Here is a 22,559-nt window from a genome sequence, read left to right on the forward strand (position 1 = left end):
TTGGCAGGATGGATTAAAATAAACATGGTCTACTATATGCTGCCTAAAGATTCAGCCATTTTTCTTGAATAAATATTGTCCCAAGCCTTTGGTAATTTCCAGAGTTCAGATCTGAAAAATTTGTTAAATTTTTGTCAGTTTTTTTGGTTGCTCTTATGGAGGAACAACTTTTTAAAGGTCCTCAGTTTGCATTCCCACTGCCGTGGAATGCCATGTTCCACACTATCATATTTTGACTTTCCCCGGCCTTTTGATGTTGCTTTTCTCTTCCTACCAGTATAAGCATTTCTGCTCTCAGTGCACCTCGTTGACCAGTTCTGTGCCTCTGATGCCTCATAGTTTATTTTAGTGGAAGTACCAAACCTGAAATGTCCTTTTTGCCTTTTCTGAGTGTTTGAAATTGAACCTTCATCTTTCAAATCTAATTTTTATTTTATTATATCTGGAATCTTCTTCCTAGAATTTTTACTGGCTCTACCAGGCTGGATGGAAATGCAATAGGTAAGTATGTGACTCACCTGTGACAACTGCAGAGCCTCCTGTTATAACTGTCTGACCATTACTAACGCGGTCTCGCGTGTGTTGTTGGGTCTGGCCTGTAGTTGACTTTGTCCGCTGGCTGTGTGCCGTGTCCATGGACGAGCTGGCTTCCCCCCACCATCCCCGCATGTTCAGCTTGCAGAAGATCGTGGAGATCTCTTACTACAACATGAATCGGATCCGACTGCAGTGGTCCCGAATATGGCACGTGATCGGAGATCACTTCAATAAGGTAACTCTTCAGATTCAACAACCTCTCTATTGATGTCCAAAGAAAAGGCAGGCGACTAAATTCAAAACACAAGCGATTGAGTGTTTAGGTGCCAAAATTCACTTTCCCTGTGGAGTCAAGAACAACTGATAGCATACTTACATATTGATAGAACTTATGGAGAATGAGTTAAAAATCCATTTGTGTATAAAATACTTTAATATCCCATATTCAGGATGTAGGCTCACACCATAAAAAGCATTACAATCACTGGACAAACATATTGATGCTTGAAAGCATTGTGAAATCCTGAAGCACCTTCTGAATGACCAAAGATTAAGTTACGTTCCTTATAGTTGCATTATAAAGGCAGGCGACTAAATTCAAAACACAAGCGATTGAGTGTTTAGGTGCCAAAATTCACTTTCCCTGTGGAGTCAAGAACAACTGATAGCATACTTACATATTGATAGAACTTATGGAGAATGAGTTAAAAATCCATTTGTGTATAAAATACTTTAATATCCCATATTCAGGATGTAGGCTCACACCATAAAAAGCATTACAATCACTGGACAAACATATTGATGCTTGAAAGCATTGTGAAATCCTGAAGCACCTTCTGAATGACCAAAGATTAAGTTACGTTCCTTATAGTTGCATTATAAATGTCACTGCTTCTTATATTCTGGCTTCTATCACCACCCCTCATCTGAAATCTTTTTGAGGAAACTTAACATTTATTTAAACCAGAAACAAGCCAGAGGCTTCTGTGTTCTAAACTGAAAACTACGGAGAGAAAGCCAGATTGCTGTCCATGAGAGGTTTCATTGTATACATACAGACACATGCACGTGTGTACTGAACAAATGAAATCAAAATATATATTACATACATAAATGTATGTATCTGTAATGTCATTTGCTTTTTAAGGAAAAACCAACAGCTTAATAATACTGTTTCCTACCAAAACGCATTTCATGATTTCAAAACAGTTTTCTCAGGCCTGGAGATAAAGAATTGTAACACAGATGCTTAGAAATACTGTTAATAAAAGACAGCTTATCCAAAAGAGAACTGTTCTCTCTACATTGAATAGAAGAAAATCATAAGAAGTAATCTGCCATTGGGATTTAGAACAAACAGTTGAGCAGTGGTGAATCATTTGTAGCGTTTGCCGATTTCGTAGTGTAAATAGCGCACAGCGGTCAGTGGCCAGCTCTCAGTGTGACGTCTCTGCATGCAGACTGGGCGTAGTGCTGGCTGTCCCGGGCAGCCGTGGGACCCCACTTTGGGAAGGAGGCACTACCACATGCAGCCTTGCTTCTGACTTGGCCCATCAGCTAATTAGAGTTTGTTGTTACTTTGCTTCCTTATCAGCTCTAAATGAGGTACTTCTGAGCACACCATCTGTTTACCAAACTAGCTGAGTGCCTTGTACCAAGTAGTAGACAGATGAGGTCCCTGCCCTCATGGAACTCACTTGCATTCTGTGATAAAATTGTTTAGTCACGAAGTCATACCCAGTTCTTTTGCAACCCCATGGACTATAGCCTGCCAGGCTCCTCTATCCTGGGATTTTCCAGGCAAGAATACTGCAGTGGTTTGCCACTTCCCTCTCCAGGGGATCTTCCCAACCCAGGGATTGAACTTGCTTTTCCTGCATCAGCAGACGGATTCTTTACCACTGAGCCACCTGCGAAGGCCTCATGATAAAATAGTTGATGGTAAAGGCTCAGGCAGTGCACTGTGTCCAGCCTCTCTGGAAGTGACCTTTCTGAACCCTCAGTGAGGCGGGAGCCACCAGAGCTTGTAGATGACCCAAAGTAAATGTCTGTTGAGTGAAGGGTAACATTGTCACCTAAAGTAATCAAACTACTCGGTGCCCATCTTTCCCACCATTCTGGGTCAATAAATTCCTAGTGGACATCATTGATAGGAACTTGTTTGAGAGAGAAAATGTGAATCATTAGCATGACTGCACCTTGTATCTTGTCCAAGCCTGTGACACGCTTGAGACCTAGGCTGGCAGGGAGTAGTTAGACATTTCCTGCTTGTCAGCCTCATTACTTATGCCCGTTCCAGCTCATCAGTGCTGTGAAGTGCAAGGTTGTGGCATGCTCAGTTGCTCAGTCTGGGGCTCTTCACTCTTTCCACCACCACAGGATGTTCTGTTTCCCATGGGAGCCGGGGCACGTGAGAAGCCTGGGTTTGAACAGGCGGGTGGTGGAGTAGAGCTCTCGGGATTCCCGCAGTCACTGGGACAGTCACGTGTTTCTCTTGCAGATTAGGGCACAAGTGTGTCCAGGGGTGCGCAAAGCTGCAGAGTGTATTGCTGAAGCTACCAGGGATTTTTAGCTAGGGAATAATATTGTTACTAGTCTCTAATTACATCACCATGACATGAACATTTTAAAATATCACATGAACATTACATGAACGTTTTAAAACATTACATGAACACTATAAAATATTACATACAGTTAACAGCACCTTTGACCATCAGCAACCCTCAGCCAGACCCTCATCAAAGCTAATTATTTTTTTAATCCATTCGATATACAGGCTAACCTCAGAGATGCTACAGGTTCAATTCCAGACCAAAGCAGTAAAGTGAATACCACAGTGAAGTGAGTCATGTGAACTTTTTGATTGGTGGCTCAGATGGTAAAAAAATCTTCCTGCAATGAAGGAGACCTGGGTTCAGTCCCTGGGTTGAGAAGATCCCCTGGAGAAAGGAATGGCTACCCACTCCAGTATTCTCACCTGGAGAATTCTATGGACGGGAACCTGGCAAGCTACAGTCCATGGGCTTGCAAAGAGTCAGACATGACTGAGCGAATAACACTTTCAAACAAGTTATGCTTACTCTATACTGTAGTCTATTAACTATATAATAATAAAAAAATGTACATAGCTTAATTTTAAAATAGTTTATTGCTAAAAAAATGTAAACCATCACCTGAGCCTTCAGCAAGTTGTAATCTTTTTGCAGATAGTAACATCAAAGATCACTGATCACAGATCATCGTAGCAAATGTAATAATGATGAAAAGATCTGAAATAGTGTATGAATTATCAAAACGTGACACAGAAACACAAAGTGAGCATATTTTAAAAGCATGTTTAATGTATTTTGTTGTGAAACTTTAAATTGTAGAGGTACTAGCCAAGAAAGACCTTTTTCTTCCTCCTGAGGTCTATTTTCCGAGAGCATTTATTTTGGAGGTGGGCTGCCATGTTTGAGGTTCAGAACCCCACATCCACAGTTGTTCCACTGAGCCTGCTTCACCTCTCCTCCTGTTCCTGCTTAGGTTGGCTGTAACCCCAATGAGGATGTGGCTATCTTTGCTGTTGACTCATTAAGGCAACTCTCCATGAAGTTCCTTGAGAAGGGAGAATTAGCCAACTTTCGTTTCCAGAAAGATTTTCTGAGGCCTTTTGAGCATATTATGAAGAAAAACAGGTATGTGCATTATTCTGGAAGACCCTTAGACCCCTGCTGGGATCTAAAAAGGTCTCCTAACAAACTGTCTGAGTATCTTGTACCAGGTAGTAGACAGGTGAAGTCTCAGTCCTTGCGGAGCTCACTTGCATTTTGCGCTGAAATAACCACACAGTTGGTCTTTTTTCCTCTCTCGTTGGTGGAAGCAGATGAAATGAGCTTCACACCTATTTTTTCTAAGTAAATCCCACTGAGATCTCTTCCTCACCTTCTACAGAGGGCAGATCACACCACTGCAGCTAGTAGAAATATGTCATGCATCCTTACCTGGGCTGGTGCCAGGGAAATTCAGAGAAAGGGCCACTGCCAAAGTATCCTTGAACAGGGTGAGAAATTGTCTGACCCAGCATTTATGCCCCAGGGAGGTGATAAGAGAGGTCAGGACAGCTGTCCCTCTGAAGTAGTCACTCTGTTCATTCACTCACTCGGCCTATATTTTTTGAGGCCTGCCATCCACTACATAATATTCTTGCTGCCAACCATACAACAATACAGAAAACAGGCAAAAGTTCCTGCTTTGTTTGGCCCTGATTTGGTGATCATTGCAGCTAAGTGATGGGTCTATGTGTGTTTATTACCCCATCTTCTCTTTTATGTAAATTAAATTCTCCATAATAAAAAATGTTTAATTCCTGTTTATATTCTAATAAGATAGATAAAATAAACACAAAATGTTTAGTCAGTGGTAACAACCACTCTGAAAAACAGTGTCAGGGTAAGGGGAGCACTCCTGTGTGGGGGCCGTCAGCTGAGGTGTGTTTAGAGACATACATTCTTATCTGTTGTAAGTATCTAGGGAAACACCATGTTGAACCTTGCAGCTGCTTCAGGAAATGGACCATTTCTTCTGTCTTCAGGTTTTATTTTGTAATAATTTTAAATATTCGTCTTAAGTTAAGTATGTATATTCCCATCCAAGTATATATATTTACCATATACAAATATCTCTGCCCAAAAATCTGAGAGGATATGCACTTTTAGGAATGGTTATCTCTGGATGGAAGAATTATGAGTATGTTACTCTAAATGTTTGGGGCCAGAAGAATTGACCACAAGGCTGTGGACTGTTTGCTTAACAAGTCAGAGGCAGACAGTCCCAGCACTGGTCCCGTAGCCCACATTGCGGCCAAGGAACCAGGTTCTTTCTGTCCCTTGTTTGACCTCAAACAGGGTGCTTTTCTTGCTTGAGCTTATTGTTGCATGATTTCTGGATGGAGACTTCAGCTCCAGACATCATGCCGTGTTCACAGTGGGAGTAATTTTAAGGGACAGAGCCCACCATCAGAATGGGAACAAGAGGAAAGAGGGCAGCACCTCACAAGTGTATTCCTTTTAAGACAAAAGCAGGACCTTCCCAGAAACCCCTCCCCTCCCATGCGCATAGATTTTTCTCTTACATCTAATTGGTCTGAACAGATCATGTGGCTTCCCTAGCTGCAAGGGAGACTGGGAAATTGAGGATCTGGCACATGAAACAATTTTGTCACCTTGCTTACACTATTTATGCTGGTTGCCTGAGATCAAGCATGTGGCTGCCCAGGTGAAATCAGATTTCTGTTATTAAGGAGATGGGAGGATGACCGCTGACTAGGCAACTAACTGCCCCATTGACTATCCTGTTATTATTTTCTTTTTGTCTCTAATTTTTTTCTTTTTAATGAATCTGGACTACTATATGCTTAAAGAAAGTTTTTTTTAAGTACTGCTTCTAAGGATTGAGCCGTATCGTTTATCTTCCCACCGTCCAAAGTGCAGATGACATGGCTGCCTGCTCCTTCCTCAGGTCTCCAACCATCCGGGACATGGTGATCCGCTGCGTTGCCCAGATGGTGAACTCCCAGGCGGCCAACATCCGCTCAGGCTGGAAGAACATCTTCGCCGTCTTCCACCAGGCGGCCTCGGATCACGACGGGAACATCGTGGAGCTGGCCTTCCAGACTACGGGCCACATCGTCAGTGAGTGTCTCCATTCCCTCCTGACTGATGCCCCACATGCAAGTCTAGGAGGGTGACCACTTAACTCCCGTCTAGTTTACTCCCAAAAGGGGCTTCCTTGTTTCAGCTACACTGTGATGTACTCATGTGTCACGTGGTATGCTGGGCTCTTAACATGTGCTTAGCCATGAAAGGAAGCACAGTCGACCCTCATTCACAGACTCTACTTTTGTGAATTCACCTACTCACCAAAATTTATATGTAACCCCAGAACCAAAATTGCTGGCCTTTTGGTGGTCACTTGCTGACATGAACACACACAGAGCAGCAAAATGCTTGTCGCCCAGGGTGCCTGTTCCCAGCTGAGACTGAACAAGGCCTTCACATTTCAGCTTTTTTACTGTAAATAAACAAGCGGGGCCTTCCCTGGTGGTCCAGTGGTTAAGATTCTGCACTTCCAGCATAGGGCCCGTGGGTTTGGACCCTGGTCAGGAAACTAAGATCCTGCGTGCTGAGTGGCACAGCCAAATAAAAAATAAGTATCCTTTCTGTGGTTAAAAAAAAAACTCCCATGTTTTTGGCATCCTTGTCTTAGTTTGTGACTCCACTTTTACATGAGTCCCTAGCATAGTGCTGATGTGCTGGCCAGTGTCCTCAGGGCAGGACATCTGTGTGGTACTTTATGGAGAAAATACATGTCTTAGCTTTGCTCAGGCATGAGCTGCCTTGCTGTTGGCTGCAAGTTCAGTGTCAGTGAGCCAACAAAATAGTCTTAAGTAAGTTGTCTTTAGACAGGAATACACACAAAGCAAGTTTGTGTGTTGATAGGTTGATGAAAGGATTGTGAGCATAGCTCACAGGAACCTAACTCCATTCCGCCAAGGAGTGATGGTTCAGTGTTTGCTAATGCATTGCTCACAGCACCTTTGAAGAACACGAGTACCATGAGTTACAAGGACTAACTACATAGTCATCCCTTCATATCTGTCAGAAACTGGTTCCAAGACCCTCCTCAGGTACCAAATCCATGGATGCTCAAGTCCCTAAGATGAAATAGCATCAAACCATTGCACATCCTCCTGTTTCCTTTAATCATATGTAGGTTACTCATAATACATGATACAACATAAGGCTGTGTACCTAGTTGCCGGCATGCAGCAATTCAAGTTTTGTGTTTTAGAACTTTCAGAGATTTTTTTTTCCAGGATAGTTTTGGTCTGGGGTTGTTTGAACCCACTGATGTGGATACCAGTATTTCCCCCTGTTTTATTGGAGAGGAGACAGACACAGGAAAGTGAGATAGATAGGAGAGCTTGTCTGAGGTCACCCAGCCGGGAGGTGGTGGAGGAGGACTGCCACCTGCAGCCCAGCCCGGAACTGGTGCCATGCCCCTGCACCCTGCCCTGACCTCAGTCCCTGGGCCTGCCTGTTTTCCGGTCTTGCTGTTTGTGGACATTGTAAGACATTGGGTCAGCTTTGATTTTTTTTTTTAGGTCTTTTAAATTTTTTAAAATTCTTGTCACTCATATTCTTGGTACTTGTAAGATTTTGAAAACTTTCAATTTCTAAACTGCCTGTCAGCTTTGGCTCACTGACCTTCCTTGTCTCCCTTTGTCTTCACAAGGTCCCAGCAAGGCAGCAGTAGGTGTGATCTTAGGGCGGAAGCAGCCAGGGAATGAAGGGATGTGCTCAGGGTCACAGAACTGGGGCCGGCGCTTCCCTCAGTGTTCAGCTTCTGTCAGGCAGACCCTCTGGGCCAGCCTCACATACATCCACGTTTATATATCTCTCCCAGTTCTGCTGACTCCATCCTAAAACGGACATCTTGTCATCCTGGTGGAGCTTGGTCTCCTCTTGGCAGTCCTATCTCACTTCTTTAGGGCCGCATCTCAGAAAGGAGCTCTTCCCAGAGTCCTTCCGCCACCAGCAGCCTTTCCTGTCTTCTGTCCCCTCACCCAGCACCCCACCTGGGATTATTTTACATGTCTACTGATCTAGGTGACTGTTGTCCTCCTTACCCATTGGAGCGAAGGCGGGAAGTTCAGTTGCTTGTCTCTGTCCCTGGGGCCCACAACCACACTTTGTGGGCTTTTTTTCCCCCAGCTTATCCATAATTTTATATTTTATTAATTAATTTTTATTGCAGTATAGTTGCTTTACATACTTTACATGTGGTTGGCACTCAGTAAATGTCCATTAAATGAATGAATATTTGGGCCTTTACCTCATTGCTTGAGCTCAGGAAGCAGTGCAGTTTAGCCTTAGTTGTACTCAGTGCATTCGTTCCTGAATAGTTTCATCAGAAATCCTGTCTTCCAGAGACCACTGACATGCTTTCCGTAGATTTTCACTTAAGTAATCATCTCCTGTGTCTGTGTCTGTGTGTGTGTGTGTGTGTGTGTGTGTGTGTTTAATCCTCGTTTCTAAATCCTGGTCTTATTTTAAAATGTGCCTTTGTTCCCCCAGCAACCATTTTCCAGCACCATTTCCCTGCAGCCATCGATTCCTTTCAAGATGCTGTGAAGTGCTTATCAGAGTTCGCCTGCAACGCTGCTTTCCCCGACACGAGCATGGAAGCCATCCGGCTCATCCGCTTCTGTGGGAAATACGTCTCCGAGAGACCTCGGGTACAGTGTTCCTCTTCTCGCTCGTTTGAGCCATGGCGGGGAAGAAGGTGTGGGCAGAAACTCTTGCTTTCCTGGGAAAGAGCTTTTCCAGCTGCTCTCTTACAAATGGGTGCTTGCCCTAAACTAGATGTTTATTTCCACATATTGCCATTGCATGCAGGGGTTTTACCTTTCTGGTCCTTTTGTATGTGTGAAAGTATTCTATTTAGGCTGAACTTTCATATAGTATCCTACAGATTGTTTTTGTAGAAGGTAATAGTTTAGCTGTGAATTTTGGCAAAGCTGAAGAAGCTAGACATTGTATTTGAGAGAAACCAAACCTCTCTTTTAGGAAATTACATTATGCCACTGTGATATAGCCAAGAAATCACATTTAGAGATCACCTTTTGTTTTCTCCCACAAATGCTGAGGGTTTTTCTGTTGCATCTCACTTTCCTAAAGTGCTTCAGCTGACAGCCTCGAAACACTGCATTTGGGTGAAAACAAGCGCGACTAACCCAACGGCCTGTACAGGTCTCTTTAGGAGCATTCTTTACAGAAGTGCATGCCCCCAAGGTGATACAGCGCGTTCCGGCAACAGCTCAATGAGATGAGATGGCAATGAGAACCACTGTTGGTTGAGCACTCAGTACAAGTCAGGCAGCATTCGAGGCATGTTCTGTGTGTAGATTCCTTTAACCCCCACATCAGGCCTATAGGAGGGGTAATTATATTCCCATTATACAAGGGCAGTAATTGAAGCACAGGAAGAAATCGCCTAATGTTAAATAACCAGAGTTGATAAACTCCATTGCAACAGCGCACTTCTTCAAGAGTGGTTAAGGATCAAAGGGCTGCGGAGGAAATAGGGCTTCACATCTGGACTGTGTCAAGATGGCCAGCACCTACACACATGACTTTGGGCCTTAATGCCTCAGTTAACTCATCTACAAAGCGGGACCATTATTTCTGCCTGCTTCAGGGAATTGTGAGAAGTGTTAATTAATTTAAAACACCTTGACAGCTCCCGGCCCATTTCAAGTGCTTAGCCAATAGTAGCTGCTGCCACTCCTATTTTAAGTAATAGATTACAGTTTTTGTTCAGTTCCCAAGCCGTGTCTGACTCTTTGCGACTGCAAGCACACCAGGCTCATCTGTCCACCACTGTCGACCAGAATTTGCTCAAATTCATGTCCATTGACTCCGTGATGCTATCTAATCATCTCATCCTCTGCCGCCCCCTTGCCCTTTGGGAGTAACATTTGGGAATGGTCTGAGATACTGAATCATCCTGGATATTTTGCTATCACCATTTGACCTTTATTGCTTTTCTTAATGTAACACCTCCTGCCGTCAGGATTCTTGTGGTCTGCCTCACTCGACTTACTCTAAAACCCACAAAGGTCCATAGGATCATAGGGAGAAGCTGCACATATGCCTTTGGGAAAGACTGGTCTCCATCTCTGCAGGATTCCCCAACAGACCCTTGCTGAACTGAGGTTTTTAGGAGGGGAAATGAGGGGCTTTCATCTTCTTGTAGTTCTGTTTAGACTTCTTCCTTTCACCTGCTGGGTCTGCCTCTGAGGGATGGTCTCATTATAGGTGCTGCAGGAATACACAAGCGACGACATGAACGTGGCTCCTGGTGACAGAGTCTGGGTCCGAGGCTGGTTCCCCATCCTCTTTGAGCTCTCCTGCATCATTAACAGATGCAAGCTAGATGTCCGGACCAGGTAATAGCATCCCGGCTTCCCTCCCAGGCGCCCCTTCCCCGCTCCCTGCCTGGGTCTCAGTCCCCGCCTCCCCCGGCCCCTTCCCTCTTCCCCCACTCACCCCCTCCTCCGTGCCCGGCTTTGTCTCCCCCAGAGGGCTCACAGTCATGTTCGAGATCATGAAGAGCTATGGCCACACCTTTGAAAAGCACTGGTGGCAGGACCTGTTCAGAATCGTGTTCAGGATTTTTGACAACATGAAACTCCCTGAGCAACAGTCAGAGGTGGGTGATGACGAAGGCGCTGCCGCAGGGAGATGGGAGAAGAGCCGCTCTGGCCCTCGTCTGTGCCCAGGGTTGCGTCGTCAGCATCCGCCGCCCACAGAAGTCTTACACAGCGAGCCGTTTCGGGCGTGTTTTGAAAAGGAAGTCACCCTTCCTGGCCCTCTTCCCCCAGTCATCAAGTGGTGTGGGGAGCTTCCCACCTGGGGACGCCTGGGGGGATAAGTCTCCGCTGTGTGCCCACACGGCCCTTGAGCACCAAGCTGCCGGCGCAGCAGGCACCTCGAGGGCCTCTTACTGTTCGGTTCATGTCAGCTTCTGAAGAGTTGGGAGAATGAAAGGTTGCATATGTTTCTTCAGCATCATGTTTTCATTTCCTGTAGGTATATACCCCAAAGTAGAATTTCTCGAATCATACGGTAGTTCTATTTTTAATTTTTTGAGGAACCTCCATACTGTTTTCCATAGCAGCTGCATAATGTATATTTCCATCAACAGCGCCCAAGGGTTCCCTTTTCTTCACATCCTCTCAAGCATCTGTTATCTCTTGTCTTTTTGATGACGGCCATTCTGACAGGCCCGAGGTGTTATCTCGTTGTGACTTTGATTTGCATTTCTCTGATGATGAGTGGTTTTAAGCACCTTGTCATGTATCTGTTGGCCATGTATATCTTTGGAAAAACCTGTCTGTCCAACATCATTTTCAATATTTACATTTTTGTGTAAGGTATATTAACATAACTAAAACTTCTGGATGTATCATTTTCGGGGCGGGGGGGGGGGGGTTGATTTTTGTTTTGTCTGTGCCACACAGCTTGCAAGGATCTTGGTTCCCTGACCAGGGATTGAACCTGGGCCCCAGCAATGAAAGCGCAGAATTGTAACCACTGGACCTTCAGGGAGTTCCCAGAAGTATCACTTTGAATGACTGTTTAAATTCTGTCATATGGATGGTCCCAACTTAATTGCCACAGTACCGAGCATTAGTTTATGTCTGTGTTTACAGTAGATAAATACCCATGTGGTAAACATCTTTATTCATAAACCTTCAGCCACAGATCTTTATTTCTTCAGGGTTCATTCCTGGAAGTAGTGTTAACTGCATGAGTGGATGTGTACACATTTAAGACAGTTGACCCCTATTGCCAAATTTCATTTCAGAATATTTTGCTGGTGATATGTGAGCACTCCCATCTCACCACAAGGAGAGTGGCCTTTAAACATTATCTTTTAATTTTTTTTTCCAGAAATCCGAGTGGATGACAACAACTTGCAATCATGCACTTTATGCTATTTGTGATGTGTTTACCCAGTTCTATGAAGCTTTGAATGAAGTTCTTCTTTCTGATGTATTTGCACAGTTGCAGTGGTGTGTAAAACAAGGTACTCTTCATGTAGCTAGGCATTGTTTTTCTTGACATAGTCTTTAGGGAGAGATTAATTTTTTCAACATATAGAAATGTGAAGGCTGAAGAGTGCATTTATAATTGGTAAAAATGAATATTTTTTAATTAAATTAGAACATAGAAACAATTTCTCCTCCAAGTCAGCATTTCTCATTCAAGGAGCCAATTAATTAAGTACCAAAATGTTGACCTTCTTCCATTCCTAACAATAAAAGTATAAAAAATAATTTTACCTCTTTATAGCCTACTTAAACACTAAAAACTTTAATACCATCCCTAGCAGTGCTTCATCAATTAGAAGCCTGCTAGCCTGCCAGTTGCATTGTCTCCCCACATCACAATATGCAGCATCAGTGATCAGGCTGGAATCAGAACAGCATTTGAAGTTTAATGATAGATGTTTTATTTTGCAGATAACGAGCAGTTGGCTCGATCAGGTACAAATTGCTTAGAAAACTTAGTGATATCCAATGGAGAAAAGTTCAGTCCTGATGTCTGGGCCGAAACGTGCAGTTGTATGTTGGATATCTTCAAGACAACCATCCCCCACGTGTAAGCGTTAATGTGATGACTGCTCTTTATTTCTATGTTCAGTAGTTGTTTTAAAGCTCCAGGCTGCCCGTCACATTGATTATTTTCCTTCTCTTGCATTCCCTGAAGTCTGCTGACATGGAGACCTGTAGGAATGGAGGATGACCCAGCAGAAAAACATTTGGTAGGATTTTTTTTTTTTTCAGTTGTCTTTTCTCTGATCACATACCATAGTAAAAAGTTAAGCAGCCTAAGGAGTTTAGGCTTTTCTGATGGGAAGTGGGTAAAGAAGGTTATAAGAGCTGAAAGTGAAAGTGTTAGTCCTCAGTCATGTCCAACTCTTTGCAAGCTCATGAACTGTAGCCCACCAGGCTTCTCTGTCTGTGGAATTTTCCAGGCAAGAATACTGGAGTGGGTTGCCATTTCCTTCTCCAGGAAATCTTCCCGACCCAGGGATCAGACTTGGGTCTTCTGCATTGCAGGCCAATTCTTTACCATCTGAGCTACCAGGGAAGCCCTATAAGAGCTAAACACTATATATATTCATTAATGTATTCTTTTGAAAGTACAAAGAAGTATTAAGAAAATAAGTCACTTCACTCAATAAAAGCTACAGAATACTTCTAGATTTTGTTTCTGTGACTGAGCACATGCAACCTACATTTGCAATTTGGGCTCACTTTATACATAATGTATTACTTAATACCATTGTGGGCATTTTTCTGTATTCTTAAATAGTCTTTGAGGACAGCCTTTTCTGTGCTGCACATTATTATGATTTAGTTAATGGATTTTCTCTTGTTGGACTGTCATGTCAGCTCTGGCCTTTCACTGTTGTAAATATTGCTTTGGTATAATTATTATTATTTATTGCCCTCTTACATAAAGATTGCTTTCCTGGGACTTCCTTGGTGGTCCAGTGGTTTAAGACTTTGTTTTCTAATGCCGGAGCTGTAGGTTCAGTCCCTGGCCAGAAAACTAAGATCTCACATGCCTCATGGCCAAAAAAAGAACCAGAGCGGAAAGCAATATTACAACAAATTTAATAAGAGACTAAAAAATGGTCCACATCCAAAAAAAGAAATCTTAAAAAGAATGCTTTTCTCTTCACCAATGAAATGCAGTTTTTATTTTTTGTGTAAGACCCCATAAAGAAGTTTTAACTCAAGCGTCCCTTTAGAATACTGTGGCTTACAGGGTAAACCTTTAGTCTTAACTAACGTTTGTTTCCAAACAACTATTGAAGGCATTAGATTTTGAAAGGCTTTTGGGATATAGCCATTTAAAAATAAAGCACAAAAAAAAAAAAAAAAAAAAAATAAAAAAAAAATAAAAATAAAGCACAGTATGTAAACATTGTCTGTTTAACTTTCTGCGGTCAGCTTTAAAAAAAGCTCCTAACGTATTCATTTATTTTTGAACTTAATCTCATTAAACATTGTCACACTCATCATGAAATCATAGTATGTAGAGAAATGCCACCTAAGTTGGAATCAGAAAATGTAAAATTTTAATGGGAGAAAGAAATTGTTGAAATTCATAATCTTTCCCATGCAGCCTCTGAAAAGTGCTACATTGTACTTCAAGCTCAGCAAGACACTTATACATTCAAGTTGGGCCAGCAATGTTAAAACCAGGCACACTCTGCCCAGGTCCTGACTTGTGAACGGAGGAGTGAGCGTTGTGTTTCTCTCTGGTTAACTTCCAGGATGTGGATCTGGACCGCCAGTCTTTAAGCAGTGTTGATAAAAATGCCTCTGAGAGGGGTCAGAGCCAACTCTCTAACCCGACCGATGATGGCTGGAAAGCCAGACCGTATGCAAGTAAGACCCCTTTTCTTACTGTTTTTGTTTTTGTTTGTTATTTTAAGTAGGTAACACGTGTACATGATTCAAATATCCGGCAGGTGCAGAGAGGTGGAGAGGCTGTGAGCCTGCCTTCCCCCCGGGCCTCAGTCTGCCGCTCCCCTCCTCTGTGGCAGCCCATATCACCAGCTGCTTAGAGTACTTTCTTGAGACTCATAAGTAAGCAAATGCATGTCCATCTACACAAGCATTTAATGCATGTTTATGTTTATGTATGAATTCTCTTCCACTCATTTTTATACACATTATAGAATACCGTTCACTGTTCTTTAGTCTCTTAATGTAACTTAGGGATCATTCAAAATCCGTACCTGAAGTGCTCTCACACTCTTTTATACTATCGTATGTTGCCCCACACTGTAGCTGTGCTATTATTTGCTTAATTGGGTTCCTACCAGTGGATATTTATGTTATTCCTAGTCTTTTTCTGTTATAAACAACACTGCATTGAATCGCATAATACATGTGTTATTTGTGAGTTTATCTGTACAGTAAATCCCCAGAAACAGAATTGTTAGGTTAAAAGGGAAGTGCCTTTGCTATTTTGATGGATAATTCCAGGTTGCTGCCTATTAAGGTTACACCTGTTAACGTGACCTTTGAAAACACCTAGGTTATACTTGATATCTTTTGAGTAGTCTTAATATGCAGTTTTTTATTTATGAGTGAAACTGAGCAGTTTTTCCTGTGTTTAAGAACCATTTCTATTTTCTTTTCTATGAGCTATCTGTTCGTAATCTTTGCTCATTTTGTACTGATTGTTGGTCTTTTTATTGGTGTGAGGGGGTTCTGTGTGTTAGAGATCCCTTTGCTGGATATGAGTTTCAAATTACTTTTACTGATTTATCCGTTAATGTTGCTTATGGTGTGTTTTCCTGTCTGTCATTTAAAAAATAGGTTTTCCAGTTGCTGTGAGCCAGGCATTATGTGTCCCATGTATGTATAGTCTCACGTGATTCTTATCCTCGCCCTTTGAGGGGTTACCATTTTACATTTGAACGAACTAGGTCTTAGATGACATGACCTGCTAATATGTGGTAGAGTCAGGATTCAGACACTTTTGACTGAGAAATTGAACCATTTCTGGTGTTAGTCTGGTCTTTTTTTAAAGTTGTAGTTGACATTATTTTTCTTCGTAGTGGTTTCACCCTCTTCTTAACCCACCAGTCCGTAGGTGTCCACATTGGCATGAACTTCTGAGGCAGCACATTAGAAAAAGCCCTATCTGTTCACCATAATCTTTTGAAGGTTAGAAAATAACCACCCTAGGAATTCAGTCGAGAGGCGCCACCTTGGAGATGGCAGGCCACTCCTCCTTGTCAGTGGTACAGCCAGGGTGTCTCCAGGGTCCAGGCAAAGGATGAGCTGAGTCCTCATCAGCCCCAGATAAAGCAACAAGTGGACGTTTCTTTCAGTGGAACCACTGGGTGCAGCAAGATGCTTACATTCTGAGAGATGCCTGGGACTTGAGGCCCTGCCGTTTCTGCAGGGAACAGAACTGTTTCCCCCAGTTTTCCATCTCAGCCTCCTTTTCAGGGGTGAGCTCAGCGCATAGAGCAGGCATAATCCTTTACACACTTGCATTGTTTTCTTTCTTTCTTTTTATTTTTGGCCCAAGGTGGTGGTGTCATTGAACAAGTATAAGTTAAGTGTACATCTGTTGCAATTCCACTGTATATTTTTTAAGTTAAAACTAATTCTGTGTGGAGAATCTTTATATGTACAATTTCATAGCCATTTTCAAAAGCTTGAAGATGACCCAACTCCCTGTTAACATTTATCTAATACTTTCAACATTCTGGTTCTTTAACAATAAGTTGGAAAGGAAGCTCTACTTGGATTGGAGTCAGATCAGCCATGGACTGTCCCAGAGCCCAGGGATTAAGAAGATGAGACATTTGAGACATTAGTCAGAGTCTGGCCCATAGGCAGAAGCCACACCAATAATCTAAGCAGGGAAAATTCTTCACAAAGAATTATTTACTGATCAAAGAGAGCTAGCCACTGAAGGAGGCAGGACAAGATTCTGAGGGATACAGAAGCAGGAAATGTGGGCAGTGGCTGCTGCATCCAGCGATCCAGGAGCTAAGAATTCATACGAGCTGCACCCCTCCCCCCAACCCTCACGGCTGAGATTCAGCCCTTTGGCAAGGCCAGCTACCACAGGAACCTGTAGCCTCTTGTGGACAGAGCACAGTCCAGAACCAGTCTGTAGAAGTGACCCTTTGGGCAGCAGAGAAACATGCTGGAGAACATGGGACCTGCGTCACTGACCCCATTCACCTCTTCAGGTGTTTGCTCAGAAAGCACATTTTCAGAGAGAACCTTTTCTGACCAGCTCACAACCCCACCTTGACAGCACCCCTTCCACCTCCCAGTCCCCACCTTATGTCCTCATTGTGTGACATACTGTATCTTATACTTAAATAGCTTGTTTGCTGTCCCATCTCTGCCATGGGGGGGCAGGGATTTTTGTCCAGCTTATTCATTGTTATGCCGCAGCATCAAGATCTGCTGGGACACAGTAAGAGCTCAGTGAACTCAGTACTGGCTGAATCATTATTAGGGTTAATCTTTATCATCTAATATAGATCAGAAACTGTTTGCCAGCCTCCTCATCAAGTGTGTGGTCCAGTTGGAATTGATACAGACCATTGACAACATCGTGTTCTACCCTGCTACGAGCAAGAAGGAAGACGCAGAGCACATGGTTGCCGCCCAGGTGAGGGCGGGCCTGGAGAAGAGCATCCCTGTCGGTGGGGAGGTTGCCCGGGTGTGGTGATGTGCTGGAGCCACCTTGGGTTGGCCACAAGAGCCCCTCACGCTCATTCCCCCCAGCCCTGTGTTCAGCAAAAAGAGTACTGGTCACTTAATATTGGCTGTAATGGGAGTGTTTACCCCACAGAAATCACCAAGCACTAAAAATCAGCCTTTCCCAGAGAGCCAGTTTACCAGCACTCTACTGCTGAGATTCCACCCCTTGCCTTGGTGCTTCAAAAAAAATGTGTTGTTAATCATAGGGCCTGTTCCTTATCATTGATACACAGTTAACCCATAAGTAACTGAGAAGGAAAAGTTATGTGGCTAAAGGTCCCAATTTTTCCTTCAGAAAGTATACCTTTTTGTTTTGTATATGCAACCTTTTATATATACAGTATGCTTGGAAACAGAACTCAGTGTCCAAAAGCGGGACAGTCACCTTCCAGCACAGATTGCAGACCTGGGTGCTTCATGGCCTGGGAGATGCTGTGCGAAGGGGCAGCAGGCTGGGGGGAGCAGTGGGAGACCGCTGAGCTCGAGCCCGCCACCTCCCAGCTCCAGGGCTCAGTTGCTGTCAGGTGGGTGAAGCTGTGACAGTTCTCCAGTTTTTCAAGAAGAGTCGGAAATCAACATTTCGGGGGATGTTCCTGGCAGTCCAGTGGCTAGGACTTGGCGCTTACACACTGAGGATGCAGGTTCAGTCCCTGGTCAGGGAACTAAGATCTCCAAAGCTGTGCAGCAGACACCCCCCTGAAAAATGGAAATCTCTTGTTTATTAAATACTATAATTATACCTGTGTGATAGATTCAGCACAAAGGCTGTCCTTTTTTGGTTTTTGTTTATATTATTTAAGTATACAGTTCAGTGGTTTTAGTATATTCACAAAGCTATGCGAAGTGAAGTGAAGTCGCTCAGTCATGTCCCACTCTTTGTGACCCCAAGAGTATATTCAGAAAGCTATGCAAACCTCCCCACTAATTCTAGAACATTTTAATCATTGCAAAATGACCCTAACCATCAGCATCACTCCCCATTCCCTTCTTGCCCCAGCCCTCGGCAACCACTGATCTCCTTTCTGTCTCTGGGTTTGTCTAACCCAGATATCACACCTTATTACCAGTCACATGTTTTGTGAGCCTTTGTGTCTGGCTTCTTTCACTTCGCTGGTGCTTCCCAGGCTCACCGTGTTGGGGCATGTGTCCTGACTCCGTTGTTCTCGTCTGTGGCTGAGGGACATTCTAGTGCATGCCCGTGCCACGTTTGTTTATCTGTTCATCAGCGGGTGGACTTTGGAGTTGTATCCAGTCTGGCTGTTACGAATAATCCTGCTGTGAACATTTTTGTACAAATTTTAATGTGCGCATACATTTTTAAATCTCTTTGAGTATAAACCTAGGAGTAGAATTGCTGGGTGATATGGTTGCTTTGTGTTTGCCTTTTTGAGGAATTGCCAGGCTGTTTTCCAAAACAGCTAGACTGTTCTCCATTCCCACCAACAGTGTTTGACAATTCCAGTGTCTTCACCTCCTCACCAGTGGTTATCATTGTGTTGCTGGTTTTATTTAAATTACTATTAAAAAATATTATTATAGCCATCCTCGTGGGTGCAAAGTAGTAGCTCATTGTGGATTTATTCTCATCTTTGGAGAAACACCTATTCAGATCCTTTTTGTTGAATTGTTTATCTTTTTATCATTGAAAGAGTTTTTGTATTTTCTAGATACTAGTCTCTTAGCAGATAGATATACAATCTGTACTGTTCTGTGCATTATCTTTTCAATGTCTTGGTGGTATCCTTTGAAGAACAAAAGTTTTTAATTTTGATAAAAGTCCAAGCTACTGTTTTTCTCTAGTTACTTGTACTTTTAAAGTTATTTCTAAAAGCATTGCCTAATTCAAGGTCACAGAGATTTAGGCCTACATTTTCTTTTAAGAATTTTACAGTTTTAACTCTTATATTTAGATCTTTGATCCACTTTTTAAGTTTACTTTTGTATACGATGGGAGATAGGGAGTCTACTTTCATTCTTTTGCATGTAATTCATTCATCCCAGTACCATTCACTATAAAGACTATTTTTTCCCTGTTGAATTATTTTGACATACATGCTGGAAATCTCTTGATCATAAGTATGAGGTTTTATTCCTGGATTCTCAGTATATTCCATTGGATCTGTATGTCTGTCTTTATGCTAGTTTCACACGGTCTTGATTAGTTTTTTTTAATAAGTTTTTTTTAAATAGGGAAGTATGTGTCTTCCAGCTTTATGCCTCTTTTTTTTTCCCAAGAGTGTTTTGGTTCTTCTGTGTCACTTACAACATTTACCTGTGAATTTTAGGATCAGCTTGTCAATTCCTGCAAAGGTGTCAGCTGGAATTTTGATAGAGATTACTCTGAATTTATAGCTTTATTTCAGGAGTATTGCGAACTCTGCCCTTTTGTAACCTCTGGTTTATAGGGAGGGTTGTGGTCCATTTTCCTTGAGGTCTCAACAAATACAAAATCCCTAATTATGTCCCACATTTCAGGCAACATGTTCAATAAAAATTTCTAGCATTTAATACCTATTTGTATGGTTTTTCCCTTCACATTTAAAAACACAATTGTCAAACCTACTAAAGTTCATTGATCACGTGATGAAGCTTGAGATGAGATGGCCATGTGAGCTTTGAAAGCCTCAAAATTTCTTTCAGTATGTTTTGAGACTCAACCCTTCTGTCACAGGTACTACAGTTTGATTTTCTCATTTTCCACTTTCTTTATAAAATAAGAAAAGGACAGTGCAATCGTGTAATGAAATAATTGGAGAAACACACGCTCGTGTTCATGCAGTGAAGGCAGTTCTGAAGCGACGGAAACTCTGGCCTGCAGAGCCTGCCGTCGCGCAGGAGCTGAGCACTTCCTTCCACCAGCCATTGAGCAGAGTCTGAGCGGAAAACTGCTGAGGCTGTTGAGGAAGGAAGTGCCTTATAGAGAGGAGGACTTCTGGAGAGCTCTGATACCAGCGTGTCCAAAGCCATTCTGTCTTCTTTACTCAGCTCTGTTCTCCTCCCCTCTCTAGCAAGACACGCTAGACGCAGATATCCACATCGAGACGGAGGACCAGGGCATGTACAAGCACATGTCATCCCAGCACCTCTTCAAGCTCCTGGACTGCTTGCAGGAGTCCCATTCATTCTCAAAGGCCTTCAACTCCAATTACGAGCAGCGGACTGTCCTGTGGCGAGCAGGTAAGGCAGGCTACACAGATAGGACAGGTGGTCGCCCTGGTCACCGTCCTAAACCATCTTTGGAAAGTCACTGGTCTGGTACACACAGCTGGAATGACTTAACAGGTGTTTTCACGCTTGAGGGAGAAAGAAGGCAAATTTCATCCCAGGACCAGGAATGTTGCCTGGCACACAGGAGATTCTCAGTATTGATGGAAAAACAAATTGGTTTAGAGTTTAGCCTAGCAAGTCAGGAAATTTTACATTAGGTTATAATTGTAGAGTTAAATATGATGGTGTACAAACTGTGGAAGTCTATAGAGAAACGGACGCATTGGTACATTTTCTGGGGCTTTTAGGGGTTTTTCTCTCCCACCTCCATATGTAAGTATGTAAGTCCTGGACGTGAGTGGTGTGTGTGTGTGTACACACACGTGTGTTTGTGTAGGGTGAAGACAGTAGGAGTCTCATCTTGTGAACTTTGTATGAAAGTGGTACTTTATAATTTGTGTATTGTTACCATTAATTTTCTCCCCAGATGCCTGTTTTCGCCCATAATTTTAAAATGCCATTTTTCTTTTTAGCTTTAACGTATCTAGGTGTTTTACATCTTTGCCAATAATAAAATTCTGCTTATTAGAGTATTTTACACATCCCAGTGGCTGATTGGTATTGCTTTGTTTAAGAAAATGTGTTCTTATATGTGCTTTGTGAGAAAAAAAATCTAACAACTCAGAAACATGCTAGAATTTTAAAGAGCCATACACTTGAGAAAATGAAATGAATGGCTTCACCCACCAGTGAGCAGAATCTGAATGGAGAACAGTTTAGGATGTTAAAGAGCAAAGTATGTCCTATACGGAGGGTGCGATGTCAGGGCTGCCTTTGTTCAACATCACAGTTGAGCCCTGTTAAGAATGTGAGATGGAGACTTCGCTGGTGGTCCAGGGGCTAAGACTCCATGTTCCCAGTGCAGGGGGCCTGGGTTCCATCCCTGGTCAGGGAACTAGATCCCACATGCTGCAACTAAGATCCTGTGCAGCCAAATAAATAATAATTTTTTTTTTTAATGTGAGATGTTTGGATATTTCCTAAAGTAACTATATTAGGTTCCCACATGATTTCTTAGCATTACCCTGGGAGCATGCACAGTTTACATGACTATCTGATCCCTAGGTTTTAAGGGCAAGTCTAAACCCAATCTTCTAAAGCAAGAAACCAGCAGCCTGGCCTGTTGTTTGAGGATCCTGTTTCGAATGTATGTCGATGAGAACCGCAAGGATTCCTGGGAAGAAATTCAGCAGCGCCTTTTAAGGTAAGAAGAATGATTTCTGATTAGATCTCTTATCTGTAATACACCAAATGCTTTATGACAGTACTGTGCTTTGAAAAGAGTAGAAGAAAAATAGCTACATGTTGACTGCCCTAGAAACTGTTCTCCTTTTTGTTTTTTCTGTTGGGTGGCTCTGCTATTCGTTTTCTTAATGCCCTAAAGAGGACAGGGCCTCACTTCTTCCGTGTATCGTTTCTTAAAGCACAGAAACCTCAGCAGGGGAAAGTGCCCTGAAGCTCAGAATCATCAGGCCCTAGTCCTGGCTAGGTCCCCTCTAGAGCACTGTCAGCTCCAACGTCCCGCCATCCCTGCTTCCCAAGAGAAACATACTAGAGTCACGTGGGCACCAGGATCCACTTACTTGGTGCAGAAATGGAGCAGTGGGCAGGCAGTGGATTCCATGGAGAGAGCCCTCTGCAGAGGAGTAGATCTTTGCCACCCAGTTTCTTGGGCACCTATGAGCAACATGCTGTGTCTATGCCTCTTTTCACTCCTTTAAGATTTGAAAACATGAACATGGAGTGCTGACAACCATGTGATAAGACACGAACTCTTGCTGCACCACTGGATCTTCCTAGATATCACAGGGCATTTTATATATATATGTATATATGTGTGTATATGTATCTCAAGAGCCTTAAAGAATTCCATCTTTCTTTGACT

The 22,559-nt window shown here is 42.9% G+C and overlaps 1 protein-coding gene across 4 annotated transcripts in view; it reads left to right on the forward strand.

Moving 5' to 3' along the window:
* Nucleotides 1-22,559, forward strand: part of ARFGEF2 (ARF guanine nucleotide exchange factor 2) — an 81,406-nt gene that overhangs the window by 52,717 nt on the left and 6,130 nt on the right. For 3 of the 4 annotated variants that reach the window (XM_020906206.2, XM_070472739.1, XM_070472740.1), the window contains 14 exons: nt 461-501; nt 603-772; nt 4,066-4,217; nt 6,040-6,212; nt 8,658-8,818; nt 10,401-10,531; nt 10,665-10,794; nt 12,039-12,174; nt 12,611-12,749; nt 12,858-12,912; nt 14,437-14,551; nt 17,185-17,315; nt 20,416-20,584; nt 21,740-21,878. In XM_020906206.2, coding sequence (XP_020761865.2) covers nt 461-501; nt 603-772; nt 4,066-4,217; nt 6,040-6,212; nt 8,658-8,818; nt 10,401-10,531; nt 10,665-10,794; nt 12,039-12,174; nt 12,611-12,749; nt 12,858-12,912; nt 14,437-14,551; nt 17,185-17,315; nt 20,416-20,584; nt 21,740-21,878 — 1,842 coding nt within the window. Of the gene's footprint in view, nt 1-460; nt 502-602; nt 773-4,065; nt 4,218-6,039; nt 6,213-8,657; nt 8,819-10,400; nt 10,532-10,664; nt 10,795-12,038; nt 12,175-12,610; nt 12,750-12,857; nt 12,913-14,436; nt 14,552-17,184; nt 17,316-20,415; nt 20,585-21,739; nt 21,879-22,559 lie in introns of those variants that run through there. The other variant, XM_070472738.1, reaches the window with a different exon arrangement.

Source organism: Odocoileus virginianus, chromosome 9 (assembly GCF_023699985.2).
Source record: "Odocoileus virginianus isolate 20LAN1187 ecotype Illinois chromosome 9, Ovbor_1.2, whole genome shotgun sequence".
In the NCBI taxonomy this organism is placed as follows: Eukaryota; Metazoa; Chordata; class Mammalia; order Artiodactyla; family Cervidae; genus Odocoileus; species Odocoileus virginianus.